Raw genomic sequence first — 19,284 nt, forward strand, 5'->3', positions numbered from 1 at the left:
CTTGTTCTGGGATTTCACAGGAATATTTCCCAGTCATACAAAAGAGTGCTCATGATTGTGGTTGTTAAATAAAGTAAATTCAGTTATAGAGTGATTTATTGTAGGAGATGAGTTTACTGGGGATTGTGGACAAGCTTTTAAAAGTTTGTGTAGCAGAAAAAACAGAGATGACCACTAAACAAACAGCTCTATACAGCCTCAAGTTACTGTGTAGAAGGATAGGAGCTGACCATCCTCAGATATTTATAAAGGTAACTATATACAGCCTCAGGTTACTGTGTAGGACCATCCTTGGTGGGTGGTGGTGGTGGGGGGGGGGGGAGGGGGGGTCAATGTTCAATGCAAGTAAAATTTCTAAAAACAGGATAAAAATATACTTTTTAGCTTAACTTTGGTAGCATTTTTCTTTGTCTGTATGACATGCTTGAAGTGGAGGTCTCATTCTCTGATAATGTTATTCCAGTTAAGATCACAATCAGCAGATACAACACTTCATGTCCCTGCCTCTTTTGACATACCTAGGTAATCTTTTACAGGTACTGAACATGGCTGTTGAGATTTTCTGTTCTGAGGCAGTGAACCAGTCTCTACAGGCAAGTGCCCTGTTGTGTGTCTCGGAGGTCTGTAGTACTCTAAAGGCTCATGTCATCGCTCATCTGTCAACATTCATGCCAAAAATTATCTCCTGTCTCAAAGACAAGCAACTCCTGGAGGGGTAAGATTTAGAAGATAATTGTTTGTGATCCAATTTCATATCGAAAATTAGGGGAAATAATATTGTTTATTATATGAATGGACAACAAGTTGTTTGTGTAACTACTTTTCACTGGATTGTAAAAGCAGTCCTCTAACCATTGAAAATTAATTCATGAAATTTCATTTTTTTTTTTTTTTTTTTTTTTTAGTTTTTATCAACTTTTATTTTCTCTTTGGGCAGGAATGAGCTTTTCCTTTTGAGTATTATAACAGCTGTTTTGAGAGTGATGGAGAACTTGTGTTTGTTTCTCAGTCCTTATCTACAAGATATTGTTACACAGGTAATCATTTGGTCACCAGTCATTTATAATCACTTGTAAAAGGTCGCCTTCCAGTTTTATTCTTAAATGATATTTGTTGAATACACCCTCATTGAAAAAAAACACAAAATTTGCAAAGATGACTAAATTTACATGATAAACCTGTAAAGTAGTGGAGAAAGTTAAAGGAAGCCTTTTGATTGGTAGATCTGTTCCCTATCTGGAGACCAGACAGAAGTGTTACAGAAAGCCACCATACAACAGAAACTCAAAGCCATCAGGTATATAATACAAGTACAGTAAAACCTCATTATCTCAAACTCAATGGGACCAAGAAAAAAACTAAGTATATCTGAGTATCTGAGATACTGAGGTTAAAATACATTAAAGAAATTATAGTTGGGACTTCCAGCTGATTTTGAGATATCCGTGGTATTCAAGATGTCAGTGTTTGAGATAACAAAGTTCAACTGTACATGTGCATGTAATAATTATTTGTACCTCCAATGTATTTTAAAATTGAGAGAAAATAAACCACCAATATGTAGTATTTTTCCATAGAGGAAATGCTTTCCTTTTAATTAAATCGCCTCTCCCCTGATGGTCTTTGAAAATCTTCAAATGTTGATGCTTAAGTCAGAGAAGCTTAACTAACCCTTGTTGTCTTCAACATGACAAAAGACTCGATGCTATATATTGTACATGTAGTTCATTCCCCTTTGTCTGCCAATTGGATGCCTGACTAATTTCCTAAATGCATGTATCTCAGAATGAATACCGGTAGTTTCCACAAAAACTTAGATTTTAATCTTTCTTTTCAGAATTATCAAATAGGAATGTTTAAATTCTTCAATTGGAATCTTTTCAGGACCACCATGGCAACCACTCTGCCTCCCCGGGTACTCCTCGGGATTTTACCTGACTGCTATGACACACTTCTAACTCTCAATCCTGTAAGTCAGCAGCAGAAATCATTATTAAGTCAAACATTGAAAGGAAAATTGTCAATTCATGAAAAGATATATACACCTGTTTATAATGTAAATCCTTGTATGTAGCACAACAATTAATGGCTAATTCTATTTTACAACAGAGAGGAATCCAGTCAATGATGGTTATGCTAACAGACCATGTCAGTAACATAAAAAAGGAGGACCTAAACAGTCACCTAGTGCAACTACAAGGCTTTTATCTCACTTGTCTGGATGTACAGGCACAGTACCAGGTAATTATTATCTTACCTATCTGGATGTGCAGGCACAGCACCAGGTAATTATTATCTCACCTGTCTGGATGTACAGGCACAGTACCAGGTAATTATTATCTCACCTGTCTGAATGTACAGGCACAGTACCAGGTAATTATTATCTCACCTGTCTGGATGTACAAGCACAGTACCAGGTAATTATTATCTCACCTGTCTGGATGTACAAGCACAGTACCAGGTAATTATTATCTCACCTGTCTGAATGTACAGGCACAGTACCAGGTAATTATTATCTCACCTGTCTGGATGTACAGGCACAGTACCAGGTAATTGTTATCTCTCCTGTCTGGATGTGCGGGCACAGTACCAGGTAATTATTATCTCACCTGTCTGGATGTACAGGCACAGTACTCAGGTAATTATTATCTCACCTGTCTGGATGTGCAGGCACAGTACCAGGTAATTATTATCTCATCTGTCTTGATGTACAAGCACAGTGCCAGGTAATTATTATCTCTCCTGACTGGATGTACAAGCACACTACCAGGTAATTATTATCTCACCTGTCTGGATGTACAGGCACAGTACCAGGTATTTTTTATCACTCCTGTCTGGATGTACAGGCACAGTACCAGGTAATTATTATCTCAACTGTCTTGATGTACAGACATATTATCTAACCTTTCTGAATATACATGTATTATTACAAAACGTAATTTTAAATACAATTGCCTCCTGTTAAAGAATCAAGTAATGACTATCTAACTTTGTCTCATACCATCAAAGTTCTGGGTTTACCGTAAACCAGTTTTCTTTTGTATGGTGTTTTATATGTCACTGTTAACAAGTAAATCATATATCTGTCACTGAGGAAAAGAATCATAGACTTGCTTATTGGTGGTAGATCATGACAAGAAAACCTTTTATTTACTACACGGAAATCTTGTGAGAAAAATTAGCACTAATGTAAATATACTGAATACATGCATCTCTGTATTGAGTGTGAGGGTGTAGTGGTAAATATTTCTGTTTTATTTCAGGGAGAAGTTGAGGATATAGAAGATTCTGTGATAGATGCCATTGTTACCACGGTGATGAAACTGTCAGAGGCCACATTCAGGCCCATGTTTTACAAGGTGGGCCGAGATCTAATTGCTTTCACTTGATTTATATGAAGCATTTTATCAGAAGAAAAAAGTCGAAAATTGTAATTTTATACTTAAAACTGTTAATGAGGATTTTATTTATAAAGAACTTTTAAAACTCAATCCCAACAAAAGTACAGGTCTGGATGACATCCCAGCTAGATTTGTTAGAGATGGAGCAAACTTTTTGAAAATACCTATTACATATATAATAAATCTTTCTATCTCTTCTGGTATTGTTCCCAATGATATGAAAATAGCTAGAATCAAACCTCTGTATAAAAAAGGTAGCTCACTTGATGTTGGAAATTATAGACCTGTCAGTATTTTGAGTATTGTTTCTAAGATTTTAGAGAAGGCGGTTCATATACAACTTGTTAAATTTTTAGACCAATATAAAATTTTATATGATTTTCAGTCTGGTTTTAGAGGACATTTTTCAACTGAAACTTGTTTAATACATTTGTATGATTTTATAAAAGGAAATACATCAAAGGGTCTATTTACAGGTATGGTCATGTTGGACCTTCAAAAGGCTTTTGATACTGTAGATCATGAAATTTTATGCAAAAAACTTAATGCTATTGGAATAAGAAATACTGATTGGTTCAAATCTTACCTATCAAATAGAAAACAGTTTGTACAATTAGAAAATATTATGTCTGACCCAGGTACAGTAAAATGTGGTGTACCGCAAGGCAGTATTTTAGGCCCTCTACTATTTTTAATCTATGTCAATGATATGGCTTCCAGTATTGATCCTGACTGCAAACTTATTTTATATGCTGATGATAGCGCAATCTTATTTTCTCATAAAAATGTAGATTTTATTTCAGAAAGACTTAGTACTGTTTTAAAACAATGTTCAAATTGGCTAGTAGATAATAAGTTATCTCTACACCTTGGAAAGACTGAATGTATTTTATTTGGATCAAGAAAGAAGCTTTCAAGTGTCCAAGATTTTCACATTGAGTGTAATGGACATACAATACATTCTATGGAAAAAGTTAAATATTTAGGAGTTTTTGTTGATCAATTTTTGAGTGGTGAATTTATTGTTGAGTCCATTGTACAAAAAGTCAACAACAGGTTGCGTTTTTTATACAGACAAGCGCGTTTTTTGGATATAAGAAGTAAAATGTTATTATGTTCTGCTCTTATACAATGTCATTTAGATTATGCTTGTTGTGCATGGTATGCAGGTTTGTCAAAGAGTTTGAAAAAGAAATTACAAGTATGTCAAAACAAAATGGTAAGATTTATTCTGAATTTAACTCCTTTACATTCCATAAACTACAAAGTGCTTAGTACATTAAATTATTTAAATATAGAAGACCGGGTAAGACAACTCAGATTAAACCATGTGTATAACATATATCATGGTTGTGCACCATCCTATCTAAGCGAAAATTTTACTTTAAGGTCAGCTGTGTCTTCACGAAACACTAGAGCATCCACTAATGAAGATTTTTTTATTCCTCATGTGAAAGCATGTCAAGCTGATACTTTTTACTATAATGGCATTAAGGACTGGAATTTTTTACCAGCTTCTATTAAATGTACTAAAGGAAAGATTACTTTTAAGAAACAAGTTAAGAGTTTTATCTTACAAAATGGCATTTTAGAACATGAAAGTGATATGTTTCAGCATTAACTTATAAAACATATTTTATTATTTTATTGATCCTATATGTTGTCATACTTAAATTAAATTTAACGTGTAAGCAACGCAGTGCTAAGATTATAGTGCCAAAAATTGTTATAGTGCTTTAATGATGAAACATTGTATTTTCATCTTATTTAGGGTAGGACCCCATTGGAAATAAGCTCTCCAGCTTTAATGGGTTATCCTGGTATCAAATAGTCACTATCTAAAATATGGTTTCCTGAATATTTATTTATAAATCTATTTAAAATTTATGGATTCCCAAATATCATCTTTCAAATGATTATGTATATTTATGTATATTTGTTTTATGTATGATGATATATGATACCAAATAAATGATATAGATATAAGCATAATTTGTTTGAGTTCCTAAATCAAGTTGATTTAATTTTGTTACTTCAGATGTTTGATTGGGCCACAAGAGAGGAAGAATTGAAGCACAGAAATCTGGTCTTCTATAAAATGGCTGACAGGTTTGTGAAAATTTAAGTCCAAGAAGATTTGTAATAATAATTAGGCCCTGTGTTCATTGGACTTCATACATTTACATCTGTAATGATTTAAGAGAAGGAAAGGGGTACAGATCTTTATATTTGTAATATTAACATTTCAGGCTGGCTGGGAAGATGCAGAGTCTTTTTACTATATTTGCTGGTCACATTATTGTTCATGCGGCACAAATTTTAAAAGACAACAACAAAGAAATGACAGGTCAGTATTTCAAAAAATTTAATAACAATTAGTACTCTTATTTTATTAAATGTCACTTTCTCAGATTTTTGTGTTTATGACAAGAACAATGGTTGTTTCTCTTTAGAGTTGTATCCCATTTACCTCTGTAGAGTTCTCTCCCTTTCATAACTGTAGAGTTCTCTGCCCTTTACAGGTGAGGACTTCTTTGATTCGAGTAAGCTGGGTAAATACAAGGCCCATAAGTTACTGGTTTATATCTGTGACTGCCTGTACAAGTGTTTCCTGTATGACACCGAGGGCTTTGTCACCAAAGAGAGATTTGATACTTTACTTCAACCTCTAGTTGACCAGGTTAGCAAAAATAATTATCAAAATTTTGCAGAAGTTAAAAATCATGTATGTTTACAATATAATTATGTGCATTTCATGACAATTTTTCACTTTTGAGTAAATATTTATACAATTTTAAAATTTCCTATTTATCCTTAAATGATTACCATGATTTAAACAAAACTTCACTATACAAACACATGTCAACGTTATTTTTCATTAAATTCTAGATTAAGTTTTAGTCTTCTTTGTCTATCAGTAAGATACTTATCTTTTAGCTGGAAAATGTTGACAATGAACCTTTATCCAAAGAGAGAGTGAGTGAGCATCTTGTTCCGTGTCTTGTACAATTTGGTGCAGCAACCCAGGATGATTCACTCTGGAAAACTCTTAACTATCAAATACTGCTCAAGACTCGGCACTCCTCATCCGAGGTAACTCACACAAATAAAATGTCTTATTTCTTCGGACTATTTTTTTTAATTACTGGTACATAAACCCTAGGATGTGAACTCACAGCTGTCTATTGTTTATAAAATTCTTCAGTTGGGTCAATTTGCAGGGAAAAAAATGAATTTTAAAATATTTTTGTCACAATTATCAAGTACATGTATAACACATTTAACGATATAGGAAAAAATTGCAAAAGTAGAAATTTGGATGCTGTATTTCAAGTTGCAAAGTTTTTGAACAGCAGGATTGACCTCTTATAGAGTAGATTTTTCTAATTATTTTAGAATTTAGTTTATGTACTTCATAGAGCATCCCAACAAATTATTTCTGTTTACAGGTTAGATATGCAGCGCTGATTGCGGTGGATGAGTTCCACAAGAAACTGTCTGAGGATTACATGCCTCTCCTACCAGAAACCATCCCATTCCTAGCAGAACTCATGGAGGGTAAGTAATTAAACAATCTCAAAATTTACAGGTTTTATAACCCCAACCAACAAAGTTTGGAAAGGGAGTTAAATAGAAATTCCACATTTAAGTTAATTTATCCATCTGTAAGTCTCTCTATTCCACTTATGTCTAAAGAGGCATTAGAAGCTCACACATGACACAAAGGTCACGATCAAAGGGTGTATCTTGACCCACAGAAAAGCTGATTTAGACAAAGTCAAGGTCAAATTGATCAAGTGTAAAATTCTTGTCCAGGTTACAATTTATGTAGCAGAGATTGTTGTCGTTCATACTTGGCACAAAGCTTACTGGGTATCATATTTTGGGGAAGGGGGGGGGTCAATTATTTTTATTTTATGGGTGAACCTTACTCAGGACTATACAACATTCAAGAATATTGATATTTTATCTACATTTTTCCTATCGAGACCTTTTTTACATCTTTATGTTCCACAGTGTTTTAAACTTTAGGCATTCCGTGAAAATTAGACCTCATGAATTAAAACATCCTGCTAGCAGAGTTTTACAGTCAAACGTTGTTATCTTGAACTCGATGGGACCGAGAAAAACTTTGAGATATCCGAGGGTTCAAGATATCAAGGATAAAATACTGAAGAAATATGTGGTTAAGACTTCCCAATCACTTCAACATATCCATGGTATTTGAGATATCCGTGTTCGAGATACCAAAGTTCAACTGTAGTTGGATGTATTTTCAATTAAAATTTATTTTTTTTACTTTTAAATTGTCTGTTTATTTATTGGAATGAATTAATTAATTACTGTCCAGTTTCCATTTACAAATTTGTTTTATTTTCAGATGAAGAGGAAGAAGTGGAGAAGATGTGTCAGTCCGTCATCAGTCAGATGGAGAAAACACTGGGAGAACCACTACAGAAATACTTCTGATCATCAAATGGTGGACTTAAATGTCAGTCAGATGGAAAATACGCTGGGAGAACCACTACAAAAATACTTCTGATTGTTTAAGGGTGGACTAAAACTTTATATCAATTAATAATATGTTAAATCTGAATAAATCCCAAAACTCACCAGTTCATTGTGTTACAAGTTCAGCATGTAAAGGCCAGTGCACAAAAAGACATTGGACATCAATCTGTATTCATTTTCAGTTCACGTGGTTGGGTGATGTTTGTAGAAACTGAATGTTTAGAATACTTGTTCATCAAACCACTTGTTGGGGGGGGGGAGGGCAATTTAAAAAAAATCCCTCTCAGAAATTTTTTAAACAAGCAAACACAAAAACAAGAGGTCCATGGACCACAGCGCTCAGCTGAGTAACTTTGACCCTGCTGTTCTTTACCAGATTTTCCCCTTGTAATACTTATTGTGGCCCCACTCATACCTAGGGGTCATGATTTGAACAATTTAGAATCTACACCACTCCAGCTTTTCTGGCCCAGTGGTTCTGGAGAAGATTTTTAAAGATTTTTTTCATTAAATTTCAATGTAAAACTTTGATTCTCCATCATGGCCCCACTCTACCCCCAGGGGTTCATGATTTGAACAATTTAGAATCTACACTACCCCAGGAAGCCTCCATATAAGTTTCAGCTTTTCTGGCCCAGTGGTTCTGGAGGAGATTTTTTAAGATTTTTACGATACATTTCATGCATGTACTTTATTTTTCACAACAATATTTGAAAAGAACTTTGATGTATGTGTACAAAAAGTGTCCTCTTTTGATCATGCATTTGCCAATTGCTTGATCATATTTGGTCTTTCATTAACTATTAATTATGTAGTGTCACTCGTATTTCATCATATTCAGGGTTCTGTTTCAGTTAAGTGAGCTTTGGGGCTCCATTAATATAAACTACATGAAGTAGTCTTCAAGTCCTCTGTCATTGTTCATGGTATAGATAATGAAGTAGTGCATCTGATCCATCCTTGGTAAAGAATCTGTCGCATCTTTCTTTGATTGCCACCATTTTTGTGGAATATACATGTAGTGCTACCTGCTTGAATCCTTCAAACAGAAATGCATCAGTTTTCTGTCTCCATTGCCAAGACCAGATCATTTATCGTTGATGTCACGTTTGTGGGACATGACACACATGTTGATGTAGTCCCTCCCACACTCAATGATTCTCTTGGCCACAGAATGGTGGTCTTCTCGTAGAACATTCACACCATTAACAGAGTAGATGTATTGTCGGACCTTAAAGTAGAATTTAACATTCTGATAAATAGAAATTGGTTGCAATTTTTTAATACTACATGTATTTTCATTTATGGGAAGTTTTATTCTTGATTTGATATCGTCCACGAAAAAGGATTCCTGAATTTTACTTATTCTCTTATTTGTATTACTTATTGTATTACTTATTTGTAAACTAGATTCTTCACTAAAAAAAAAAGAAATACAAAGAATTTCTTAAGTATGGTCAAAGGCGGATCCAGCGCCAGGCGTGCGCACCCCCCCCCCCTCCCGTTTGAATTTTTTTTTTTTATGTTTTGTTTGTATTATCCTAAAATCAAGGGAAAAAACACCTCTTATTTGTTAGAATTCGTCAGTTTCTGGGGGCTTCGTCCCCGGACCCTCATCAGCCCCTCTGCCTTCTACTGCGCCCCCCCCCCCCCGTAATGAAATTCCTGGATCCGCCACTGATGGTGAAGCAATTTTTTGTTAGAGCAAAAGCATATTGATGAAAGACATTTCTAAAAAAAAAAAAAACGATTATTTACATGCTCTTTATTTTTTGGTCTTTTTATTGATCAAGTACATGTGTTACCTTGAGCCCGGCGTCCGCGGCTGGTCCCTCGGGATCGACAGTCTGTACATAAGTAGGCCCTATGCCCCGTATGACAAACCCATAACCTACAGAGTCACTAAAAATCTACAAGGAGAAGTCAGATTCAGGTTTAAAAATGTATCCTATCTTGTGACATGTAAATATGGCTATTGTAGAGTACTTACTCTGAGGCACGACTTAACATAAGGTGTGTCTGGAGATTCCAGTTCGTCAGCTGTTTCATACCTCAATAGTACTATATATAAAATACAAGAAATTATGAAGTAACAGGATGGGAAAAAAATTGCTTACGTATGTTATGTATAAAATCACATTGATGAATTTTTACACGCATAAATGAATTACCAGATCTGGGCTGCATTGAGGACGTGTTCGATGACTCTTCTGTTTCCGAACCGATTTCTGTACATTCGTTATCTGAGAATAAAAAAAGTCTTATGTGATGTGGGCTCCTGGTCATTATGAAGTGTAAAATTAGCTGAATTAGATAAAGCTATTAGCGCTTTGATCAATATTAAGTTTGAACAAAGTTCTAGATATTTGATTTTCCCCATTATGATCAGGTGCGTTATTAGTACATGTACTCCTATATCACTGTTAAGGCGACCTATTCAACCATTTTTTTTTCATCATTTGAAAGATTAAATTAATTATTGCTGCAATATGTTCCCAGTTTTCATATTCATATCATAATTCATATACCGCAGCTATTAGGCGGAATGGAGAAATCACGTGACTCTAAGAATCGAGTTGGGGTATCCTGCGACTCGGTGGAAGAGCGTGATTCGGTCGACATCCGTCGCTTTTCGTCCAGAATGAGGACATCAGACATCCGGCGCCGCTGATCCAGATCCAGGTTGAACTGATACAACAGCAAATTGTCGTTCCGGAAGTGGTGGTCGTCTGTCACTGTAGACAAAAAAGCAAAGGAAATAATCAAATAAACGATGAATTTTAAGTTCACAATGCTATGCTTCAAAACATCACAGGAAAGAACCGAAAATGGGGTTTTCGTCATTATTATTTTTTGGTACCCATCTTTGATATTTGGAGCTTATCAAAATTCTCTAGATCTTCAAAATCCTCTCTGATTTTTTTTCCCATATGATACTAGTAATCCCTAAGCTTACAGAAGAAACGTGTTTACCATGTCTGATGATGTCGTTCTCCAGGAGTTGTCTCCCTGTGATAATAGCCTGTTCCTTTGTGTCTACCATCCCCGTGTTCACCAACCAATCCACGAAGGCGGATCCCATAAAGGCTCTGTCAAACACCTGATCGCGCACCTGGTAGCTCCGTAAAATACCTTTCTTTGAAAAATTTATTCTGAAAGATTGAAGCGACCTAAGTCTACTCTATCTGTTAAGCGTTTCATATGAAATAGAACGAACCAACATAAGTGTATAGTAATGCGATGGTATTATAAATCGAACACCCTTTAATAATATTCTGTATGAAACAAGCGTGTGAATAAGTCGCTAACTGATAAAAATAGATTTGTACGTGTCGAGTGATATACTTACGAGTGGTATATATCGAGCACCTTGTAGAAGAGCAGGAGGTCTTTGTGAGATTCTATTGTGTTATCATCACGGCGAAATCGATAAAAGAGCATTTCATCCTTAAATTTGTGGTCATCGCAAACTATAAATTGAGTAGAAGAGAAGAATAATTTGGAATAAGTTTTCAAATCCTCCCATCATTTAAAAAAATATGAATATGCATTCACAACTTCACAGTATGCACATTTTTTGTCAAACTTCATACCATGATGGAAAAAAGCCCATTTTTGTAAGGTCCGCATTATGCGTACAGCGGAGAGACGATCGTCACATCTTCTGCTTCGGACCAGCCAATCAACTGTCTCGTTGCCTTGGAAACAAGATTTGTAGCTGCGGAGTCTGTATTTCCGGTCTCTAATCAGCCCCACTCCATTCATGCACGATCTGAAAATGGAAAAAGGACGTTTCACGTTCTTTACGAATCATTACTTTATTGAAGTAGATCGGTATGAGTATAAAAAAAAAACTAACGTCGAGCTTCTGTCATCTCTACGTAATAATTACTATTGCATTGAAAAAAAAAAACTCTGATTTGACCTTGAGCCTTAGGTAAGGTCATGACACAGGCTCTAGTCAAGAGCAACTAAAAAGTGCTAATTATGAAACTAGATCAATCTTTGATTAAAAAGTGTTTTTCCTTGGACAAAAATGTTACATATTAAAACCTATGACCTTGACTACATGCCCTTGTTTCAAGGTCACGAAATACTCTATGAGTTTCTTATACATGTATTTATCCTTTTAGGGCCATGCCTCACTTCAAAATCTTGGTATCTTAACTTTATCGAAATGACATTCGTGTTGGATCAGGACACATCATCTGATCTCTAACCCTGTATCTAGAGAGAGTTTTGACTTCCTACCAAACAAACTCATGTTAAACATCTAGCACCAATCCATTCTCTCATTAACCTAATAATGTCCCTAACAATGTCTTACCATTACTATAGACAACATACTAACCCTTGGGACAGTTAAGACTTACCACCAAACAAACTGAACGTCTAACCTGAGTTGCTCCCCGATGAGGAAAATCTTATATGTACTAAGAGTGGACACAACCGGGCAGTAGTCCTTCTTGTCCGTCATGTTGTTTGTATACATGCCAGGGTTAGTTTGTTACTGATATTAGTTATCTTTATATCTGGGGTACTGGGAATGTTTGCAGTGAAGATAAAGGATGCTAAATAGCTTAATCAAGGTCCAAGGGGATTCAGAGATAGCAACGACAATGAACTTCAATTTATTTGTCAAAAAAATTCAAACAGCACATAAACTACGCCATGTCTGAAATTTATTTTTATTAACAAACCCCCTAGTTAATAATTGAAATCCCATAAATTCAAAAGTGCTGTCAATGAAGGTTGAATAAAAGTTCTGAAAATATTGCTGAAATAATACCTTCTCCCTTATAGTTGCTAGATGAAGGTTTGATCCGCGCATGTAGTTGCCAGTGACCGTGACCTAGGTGTCATGATCTTGAACAGTCAAGGTTATGTCTCAGAAGTCAAGGTCACTTGACAAAGGGATGTACTTTAAGGGTGTTGGAGCCGTAACTCTGGAAACCATATTTGGATTGTACTCGCACCTGGGTCCTAATGACTATATTCTATTTTGAAACTTCCTATTTGTTCATATCTCAAAGGTCATGCATGTCAAGGTAATATGGTGGGGTATACTGGTAATTGATGAAGGTGAGAGCGATCTTTTTTGTCAGAGGCATCTTTTTCAAAGCTGAGAAAGTCCACAAGAAAAAAAAACCCACAAAGAATGAAAAACGCAGATGGTTATGTTCCAACATGTCCAAAACAGAAGTTTTCAAATATGATCTGGTGTCTTCTTGTGTGTGTGTGTGTGTGTGTGTGTTTAATTTGGTTTTTGTTTGTTGGTTCCCCAGTCCCCCAATGCTTGGAAATGATTTCATTTTCCTCTAAGTGTACCTGCCATCAAAAAGTCTACATGCAGCCATTAAAATCGCGAGGGATTTTGTTTTTTAAGTGACTTGGATTTTTGGTCATTAAGCTATAGGTTATATATGTCACCAATATCTCCATCTTAATGTCTTGTACAAACGCTTGCTTGAAGGAATGGCTAATTCAATTTATTATCAAAATCTTAGGCATTATTCGTTTCGTCATCGAACTTTTAAAGGCGAATTGTTATCGGAATAACGGATTTACCATTGCACTGCTTAGTAACTTTGAAATTGGTCAAGGGTCATATTGGCGGAGATGATATTTAAGTGTTCAATGACACCCCCTCCCCCACCCCCCACCCCCCTCCCCGATGATGTATATTAACGTAAGTAGGTGAATTTCACCATATTGTCATATTGTTATTTTTGATTTTACCGGGTGGTAGTAAATACAAAAATTACAATATGTCATATTGTAATTTTTGTATTTACTACCACCCGGTAAATTCAAAAATTACAATATGACAATATTCCTAAATGGTGACCCTTACATAAACGTTTGGGTAAAAATTCAACAGGGATAAAAAGAAATTTCAGGCCAGGGTGTGCATATCTCTAATTGTGCATTATTATTATTATTTTTTTTACAATCTGATGAAAAAACTTCAGAAAAGACTTCATTTCAGAACCGCACAACATCGATCTCAATTATAACTGTAGAAAAAAGACCCAGGGTCATTTGTTACGGATGTCAAATTTTATGTTATATTGGTTCTAAACAAACCATACAATGTTCATTTTCAAAGAGGCCGGTACTATGAATTCAAACAATAGACGGTAGCACCGCAGTAGTTCGTTTAATTCTCTAACGAAACACGGTAAACGATGAAAATCTAGATAGTGTTATTGTCCTCTTTTTAAGAGGCTGATCTTTCAATCAGATTTGAGTAAGCGCAGAGAGCGCTTTGTTGAGTATGAAGAACGTATATATTCTACTTCAAAAATTTCACAGGACTATCATTTTCATTTTGTCAAACAATTAACTTCACCAAAATGTCATTGTTACAAGGGAATGGCTAGACTACGGCAGAATTACCGGTATTCACAAAATACATAGGGTCTGAACATACTCCTAATTAAACAATTTACCTGTCACATGTGCCAATTACTTCAAAATCATTGGCTTTTTTTGTTTCAGGTCAAAAAACTAAAACCTGAAAGACAAAATCCTTTTTTTTCAAGATATAGTACAAAAATTGAATGTAATCATTGTATTGCATTGTTCTTTTTTTCCCTCAAAATACATTTCTTTATTACTCTGTCTATTCCCACCTCGAGATCCAGCGGAGGATTTAAGGGACCCTCCCCCCCCCCCATAAAAAAGAATTGTCAAATTTAAGATAAATCATTGAATGGATTTTGGGGAAAGGTGTATAAGTAAAAGGATTTATTTCTGTTTTCATGCAATGCAGAGCCTCTGGGGGCTTAATTTCTAGGTTTTCGTTAATTGTTTCCGTAGATATATTATGAATTATGACGACAAGAAATGAAAACGTCTTCTCAGAAAACTTCATTTTTGCTCTTCTAAATCTCTACAATTCAGGAGCTTCCGGGGGAGGGGGGGGGCGGCTTCGCCTCCTGCCCCACCCCCACTCCCAAGGCGGACCCCCCCCCCCAATCAGCTGCCCCCCCATTCAAATCCTGGATCCGCCGTTGCCACCTCACCCCGTCCATACGTCTAAGTAAGAGATATGAAAATCTTGGACTGCATCCCCAGTAGAATATCAAACAACTACAAGTAATAAGGATCCCTTACATAAACTTCAATTTTGAACCCGAGGTAAGGACGCAAATGGTGTTAAAATTCAGTTAATGCTTTAATTTATCCTTTTTTTTACCTATTAAATAAAAAAAAATGTATTTAATTTTAAATCTAGCATCAAAATATCTAATACCGAGGGTGGTCAAATTGCAAACAAAATTTTAAATCCAAGGCAAGTGTAAATGGCTGGGCGTTACTCAGAAAACGTCAAATAGATAATTATAATGCATTTCTTTGGTTATTTTCAGGCATGCGCTCAAACTGGAAATCCAAAAACAATGGGAAAAATGCCTTTGAAAGTGATTTTGTGTAAATTTGTGTATCTTGTTGACAACTTGAAATTAGAATATGGAGGATTTCTCGTCCATCACTCTGCTATATCTATGGCCAAATGTTAACAAGCTTTAATTAAGTTCCTTTCTTAGCACCACAGTCCATAAATTATTGTGCCCTCTGCTGACATTTTATACTGACACGTTTTCCGTATCAATGTAACAAGTTCAATGTACGACATCACAGCTAAAACGTCTGGATCTCATCTTGCAACAGTCGTCGGCAGGTTTAAACTTCGATGCAGTGTGGGAAAATTGGGGTCATGCACCTTTTTCACTTACTAAGTACAGTATTTTTCTATAAAATTTCATTTTGAGGATGGGCGAACAAGCCGAGAAAAAATGCCTATGGTTCAACATAAAGAAAGTCAGATATATCACAATAATGAATTGTTTATTGTTTTTTTATTCCTTGGGTTCAAATCCCAGGATTATAATTTTATCACAGAAACAAGTGCATGTAGGTTTAGTAATAAATAATTATACGTACGTGATAAACAATATCTGTGTTTTACATCCCTTACTTTTTTTTTAAAGCTACCTTCCACTCCGACTAAAACTACCTCTCTCTCTCTCTCTCTCTATATATATATATATAAAATATATAAACACTTTCCATAATACGCAATTAATGAAAAAAGATATTGTTGTGTTTTTTTTTCTCTCCAAACAATTATCATATATTTCACACAATTTACTTGGTCCAAAATAATGATGTGAAGTTCAGCCACCTTATATTTGAATATAATAGATACCGTTGTCTAAACTTTCCAGAAAATTCATAGAAAAATAGTTGAAAATTGATAAACCTTGTGTTTATTTTGTTTTTTGTCTGGATTTCATGAAAAAACCTACCCGCCCGGGGTAAAACAAAGAAATAATTTACTGTGACCTAATGCCATAGATCAAGGTCGTGAGTCCTAACGATTATAGACACATTCCATTTTCATATTATAGCAAAATTTGAAAGGTTACTGTTGTGTAAATTAATTTTCATCCAAGTCATTGACACAAGAAGTAGAGCTGATAGATATCATCACTATATACCTACACACCGTCTCTGACAGGACAATGAACCTTATTTATAGTTTATACAGTATATGTGAAAATCTTAACTTTTAATATTCATAGTACATTGAATTTTTTAATTTATAAAAAAAAAACATGCAGATTGAAAATGCAAGGTATACCTCTGGCTTTCGATAAGATAAACTTTATCTTCATCTGGTATTTACATAAACAAAATCATGTTCTAAATTTTGCTTTTACTTGATGGAAGTAAATACAGAAAGTTGTCAAGTACTACATTTTGTATTTTCTCCCAGCAAGTAAATTCAAATTTTAGAACATGACATAATGTTTGTGCAATAGTTGGATGTCATAGATCTATATGCTGTAAAACAATGGCATCCACACATCCGGACATTCTTTAAACTCAGTTTAGATCCGACAATTGCTCAAACATATCACAATAAATTAAGAGTGTTTCTAAAGCACACGTCGTATGAGTAAGTACATATCTTATTTATACATCAAACATTGTCATCGAATTTCTTTTGATTTTAAAAATTTTAATTTGTAGATCAGGGGCCTGTTTCACAAAGGTTTCCTAAGATATGTTGTAAAACATAACTTAAGATATGCCTAAGTTATAACTTAGGAAGTTCCTAAGATTTGTCACATCTGTTTCACGAAACAATCTTATCTTAAATTTATCCTAAGACATTTCTTAAGTTGTGTTACGGACTAATGAAATAACTTCTCCACTCTATCTACATTTCTGAGCATACTGTTAGAAGGATGTCAGTATGAGTAAAAATCTGTAGTTTGAGTCGGGTTTTTTTCAAGTAAAAAAAAAAGCATGAAAAGAGGAGGATCGGGAGGTTAGGGGTTACCCTCCACTTTCAAAGGACTTGGACAGAAGTATGGTTTAACCCTGACGAGTTTCCTACTTAAACTAAGCACTCACACATCCTCACACACACACACAAAGTGACACACATATACCCCCACCCCCCGCAGTCACATGACGTATATTTTTTAAACTAATATTTGTGCTATTATATGTTTTGCATAATTTTTTACAATTACAATTTTGCAATTGTTTATTTTCCCCCCTACTATATATTTTTCTGCTAGTATCGTTTCAATTAGGAAATGGAATAAATTTAAAACAATAATTGCTTCGAAGGGAAAGCAATCTAACAGAGGCCTTATTTTCTTTTTATTTCTTCGCGAATGAGTGCTCCACGTTATTTGTCCATGTTACTGTGTAATTTTAAATAAGAATTTTTCGACAGATAAGAAATTCCAAATTCGCGACTGTGGAAATCACAACACTAACAGAAAAAAGTTGAAAAAAGAAATATATATAATCTTTATGCATAATTATACCGTGACAAATCAGCCCCAAAATGGACAGGGTGACCTAACATTCTGTAACACAACTGACATTTGTTCAGGGGAAGAGTTGAAAAGAAGTGGAGTCATTTAGCGGAAACAGAGGGAAAATGGTCCAAGTCTTGCACTTCAACGCCTCCTTCCTCCCATGGGAGATAAGATACAAGCAATTTTTGGAGAAACAGCTATATCAGGAGCTGAAGAGAACAAATTTGTTCCCTTATCAAATATAATCTTTCAAATACTAAATATCGATTCAAATACTAGTAATATTATTAGATCTAAAAATATGTAATAATGGTTCAAAGAACCACGCACGCTAACTCTCGATTCCCGCCTACATTTTCTGTTCTCCCCCTTGCACCCATTTAAGGAGGTTCGATCCTGAGCTTTTGAGGAGATTTTGGTCTGGACCTTTATTTATAAAATTCTGCATCATTTTTAAGTTCAAACATTAAATCTAGATTCTACAATGCAAATTAAACTATATCCAATGAAAAAACCGCGATTAAATTCCATTCAAATAGGATTAAGCCAGGATCTATATTTTGTGGCGGAAGTTTTTTTAGGAGAAAATGATCAATATTTCCCTTTTGAAATATATACAGTACTCTTAAGTTTAGATTCCTATTTTTCAGGGAAATCACACTTTTTGAGTGCAGAAAGGTCAAATAATTGATTAGGCGAAGCAATTTGAAACTTTATCTTAGTCACAATTTTAAAGTGTCTTTTTTTAAGTAGACTAATAGTTTATTTTGTCCCATGATTTATTTGGATAAAAACATTAAAGGGAAAATGTCGAAGATGTGATTTTTGATTAAGACACAAATTTCAGTGCAAAAAGGTCATATTAAATGTACTGTAGCGTTAAAAGAAGCATATTGACCCCCATTTTTTGTTTTGATTTTTAATTAAGCTATGTGTGAAGAAACTAAAAATATACTTGACAAAAAAAGTTTAAGACTTTAAATATCAGGATCCAACCTCGTTAATTCGATATAAATGGCAGTTTGGCCATTAAAACTTGATGAATGCAAAGAAGAGTTCATTATTAATTGATTGATAATTTTAAATCCAGTGTCAAAAACTTAATTGCTCTTATTTACGACTCTATTCAAAAGGGGGGTTGAAAATTTTATCCATTGAAATCATGCTTTAAAAATCACTATATTTTCAAAAACGCATGGAAATGGATAAAAGACCCCTAAATCTTTCCGTATGTTTAACTTATTTTAAATTCAAGATAAAAGATTGAAAAAGACCTTATTTTATTTGTAATTTCATTTGAAATTGGTCATAAGGTGACCAATTTTGCAGTTTTTGTCCATAAACATATGTTCTCCCCCTTGAAACAACAAAAGCTTCGGTAGGAATTTGTGAAATAACAATTCAAAAAAACCCATAAAAAGGAATTTTTATTTCACGGGGGGGTTATGTTTTAAAAATATTTTCGGTTTTTCGTTGATTTCTATGGTGAAAAACGCTATTTTTACCAGATTTAAAGAGTTACATGT

General features: G+C 34.6%; 2 protein-coding genes across 2 annotated transcripts in view; one reads left to right on the forward strand and one right to left on the reverse strand.

The window, feature by feature from the left end:
* Positions 1–8,017, forward strand: part of LOC133200730 (HEAT repeat-containing protein 1-like) — a 30,350-nt gene extending 22,333 nt beyond the window's left edge. Inside the window, exons 28-40 of the mRNA XM_061336509.1 lie at positions 105–251; positions 537–715; positions 938–1,037; positions 1,224–1,297; positions 1,885–1,969; positions 2,110–2,241; positions 3,264–3,359; positions 5,440–5,510; positions 5,651–5,748; positions 5,924–6,081; positions 6,339–6,494; positions 6,851–6,959; positions 7,783–8,017. Of these exons, the coding sequence (XP_061192493.1) occupies positions 105–251; positions 537–715; positions 938–1,037; positions 1,224–1,297; positions 1,885–1,969; positions 2,110–2,241; positions 3,264–3,359; positions 5,440–5,510; positions 5,651–5,748; positions 5,924–6,081; positions 6,339–6,494; positions 6,851–6,959; positions 7,783–7,871 (1,494 nt within the window). The 3' untranslated portion in view covers positions 7,872–8,017. The remainder of the gene's footprint in view (positions 1–104; positions 252–536; positions 716–937; positions 1,038–1,223; positions 1,298–1,884; positions 1,970–2,109; positions 2,242–3,263; positions 3,360–5,439; positions 5,511–5,650; positions 5,749–5,923; positions 6,082–6,338; positions 6,495–6,850; positions 6,960–7,782) is intronic.
* Positions 8,018–8,709: 692 nt separating this feature from the next.
* Positions 8,710–12,419, reverse strand: LOC133200919 (DEP domain-containing mTOR-interacting protein-like). Its single transcript, XM_061336734.1, has 9 exons — positions 12,311–12,419; positions 11,507–11,685; positions 11,263–11,383; positions 10,887–11,065; positions 10,442–10,648; positions 10,085–10,156; positions 9,904–9,974; positions 9,719–9,823; positions 8,710–9,144 (listed from the first exon to the last, which is right to left on the reverse strand). Exons 1-9 carry the CDS (start codon positions 12,403–12,405, stop codon positions 9,001–9,003), a joined length of 1,173 nt encoding a protein of 390 aa, XP_061192718.1. The 5' UTR covers positions 12,406–12,419; the 3' UTR covers positions 8,710–9,000.
* Positions 12,420–19,284: the final 6,865 nt, after the last annotated feature.

This window comes from Saccostrea echinata, unplaced genomic scaffold, assembly GCF_033153115.1.
Source record: "Saccostrea echinata isolate AGI-Se365-2 ecotype Australia unplaced genomic scaffold, CSIRO_AGI_Sech_v1 ptg000041l, whole genome shotgun sequence".
Taxonomy (NCBI): domain Eukaryota; kingdom Metazoa; phylum Mollusca; class Bivalvia; order Ostreida; family Ostreidae; genus Saccostrea; species Saccostrea echinata.

Coding starts and splice junctions, on each gene's coding strand:
- LOC133200919 (XM_061336734.1), bottom strand. CDS start 12,405: ATGTATACAAACAACATGACGGACAAGAAGGACTACTGCCCGGTTGTG. Junction 11,686..12,310: donor CTCATCGGGGAGCAACTCAG/GTTAGACGTTCA, acceptor TTCCATTTTCAG/ATCGTGCATGAATGGAGTGG. Junction 10,157..10,441: donor CATTCCGCCTAATAGCTGCG/GTATATGAATTA, acceptor TTTTATTCTCAG/ATAACGAATGTACAGAAATC.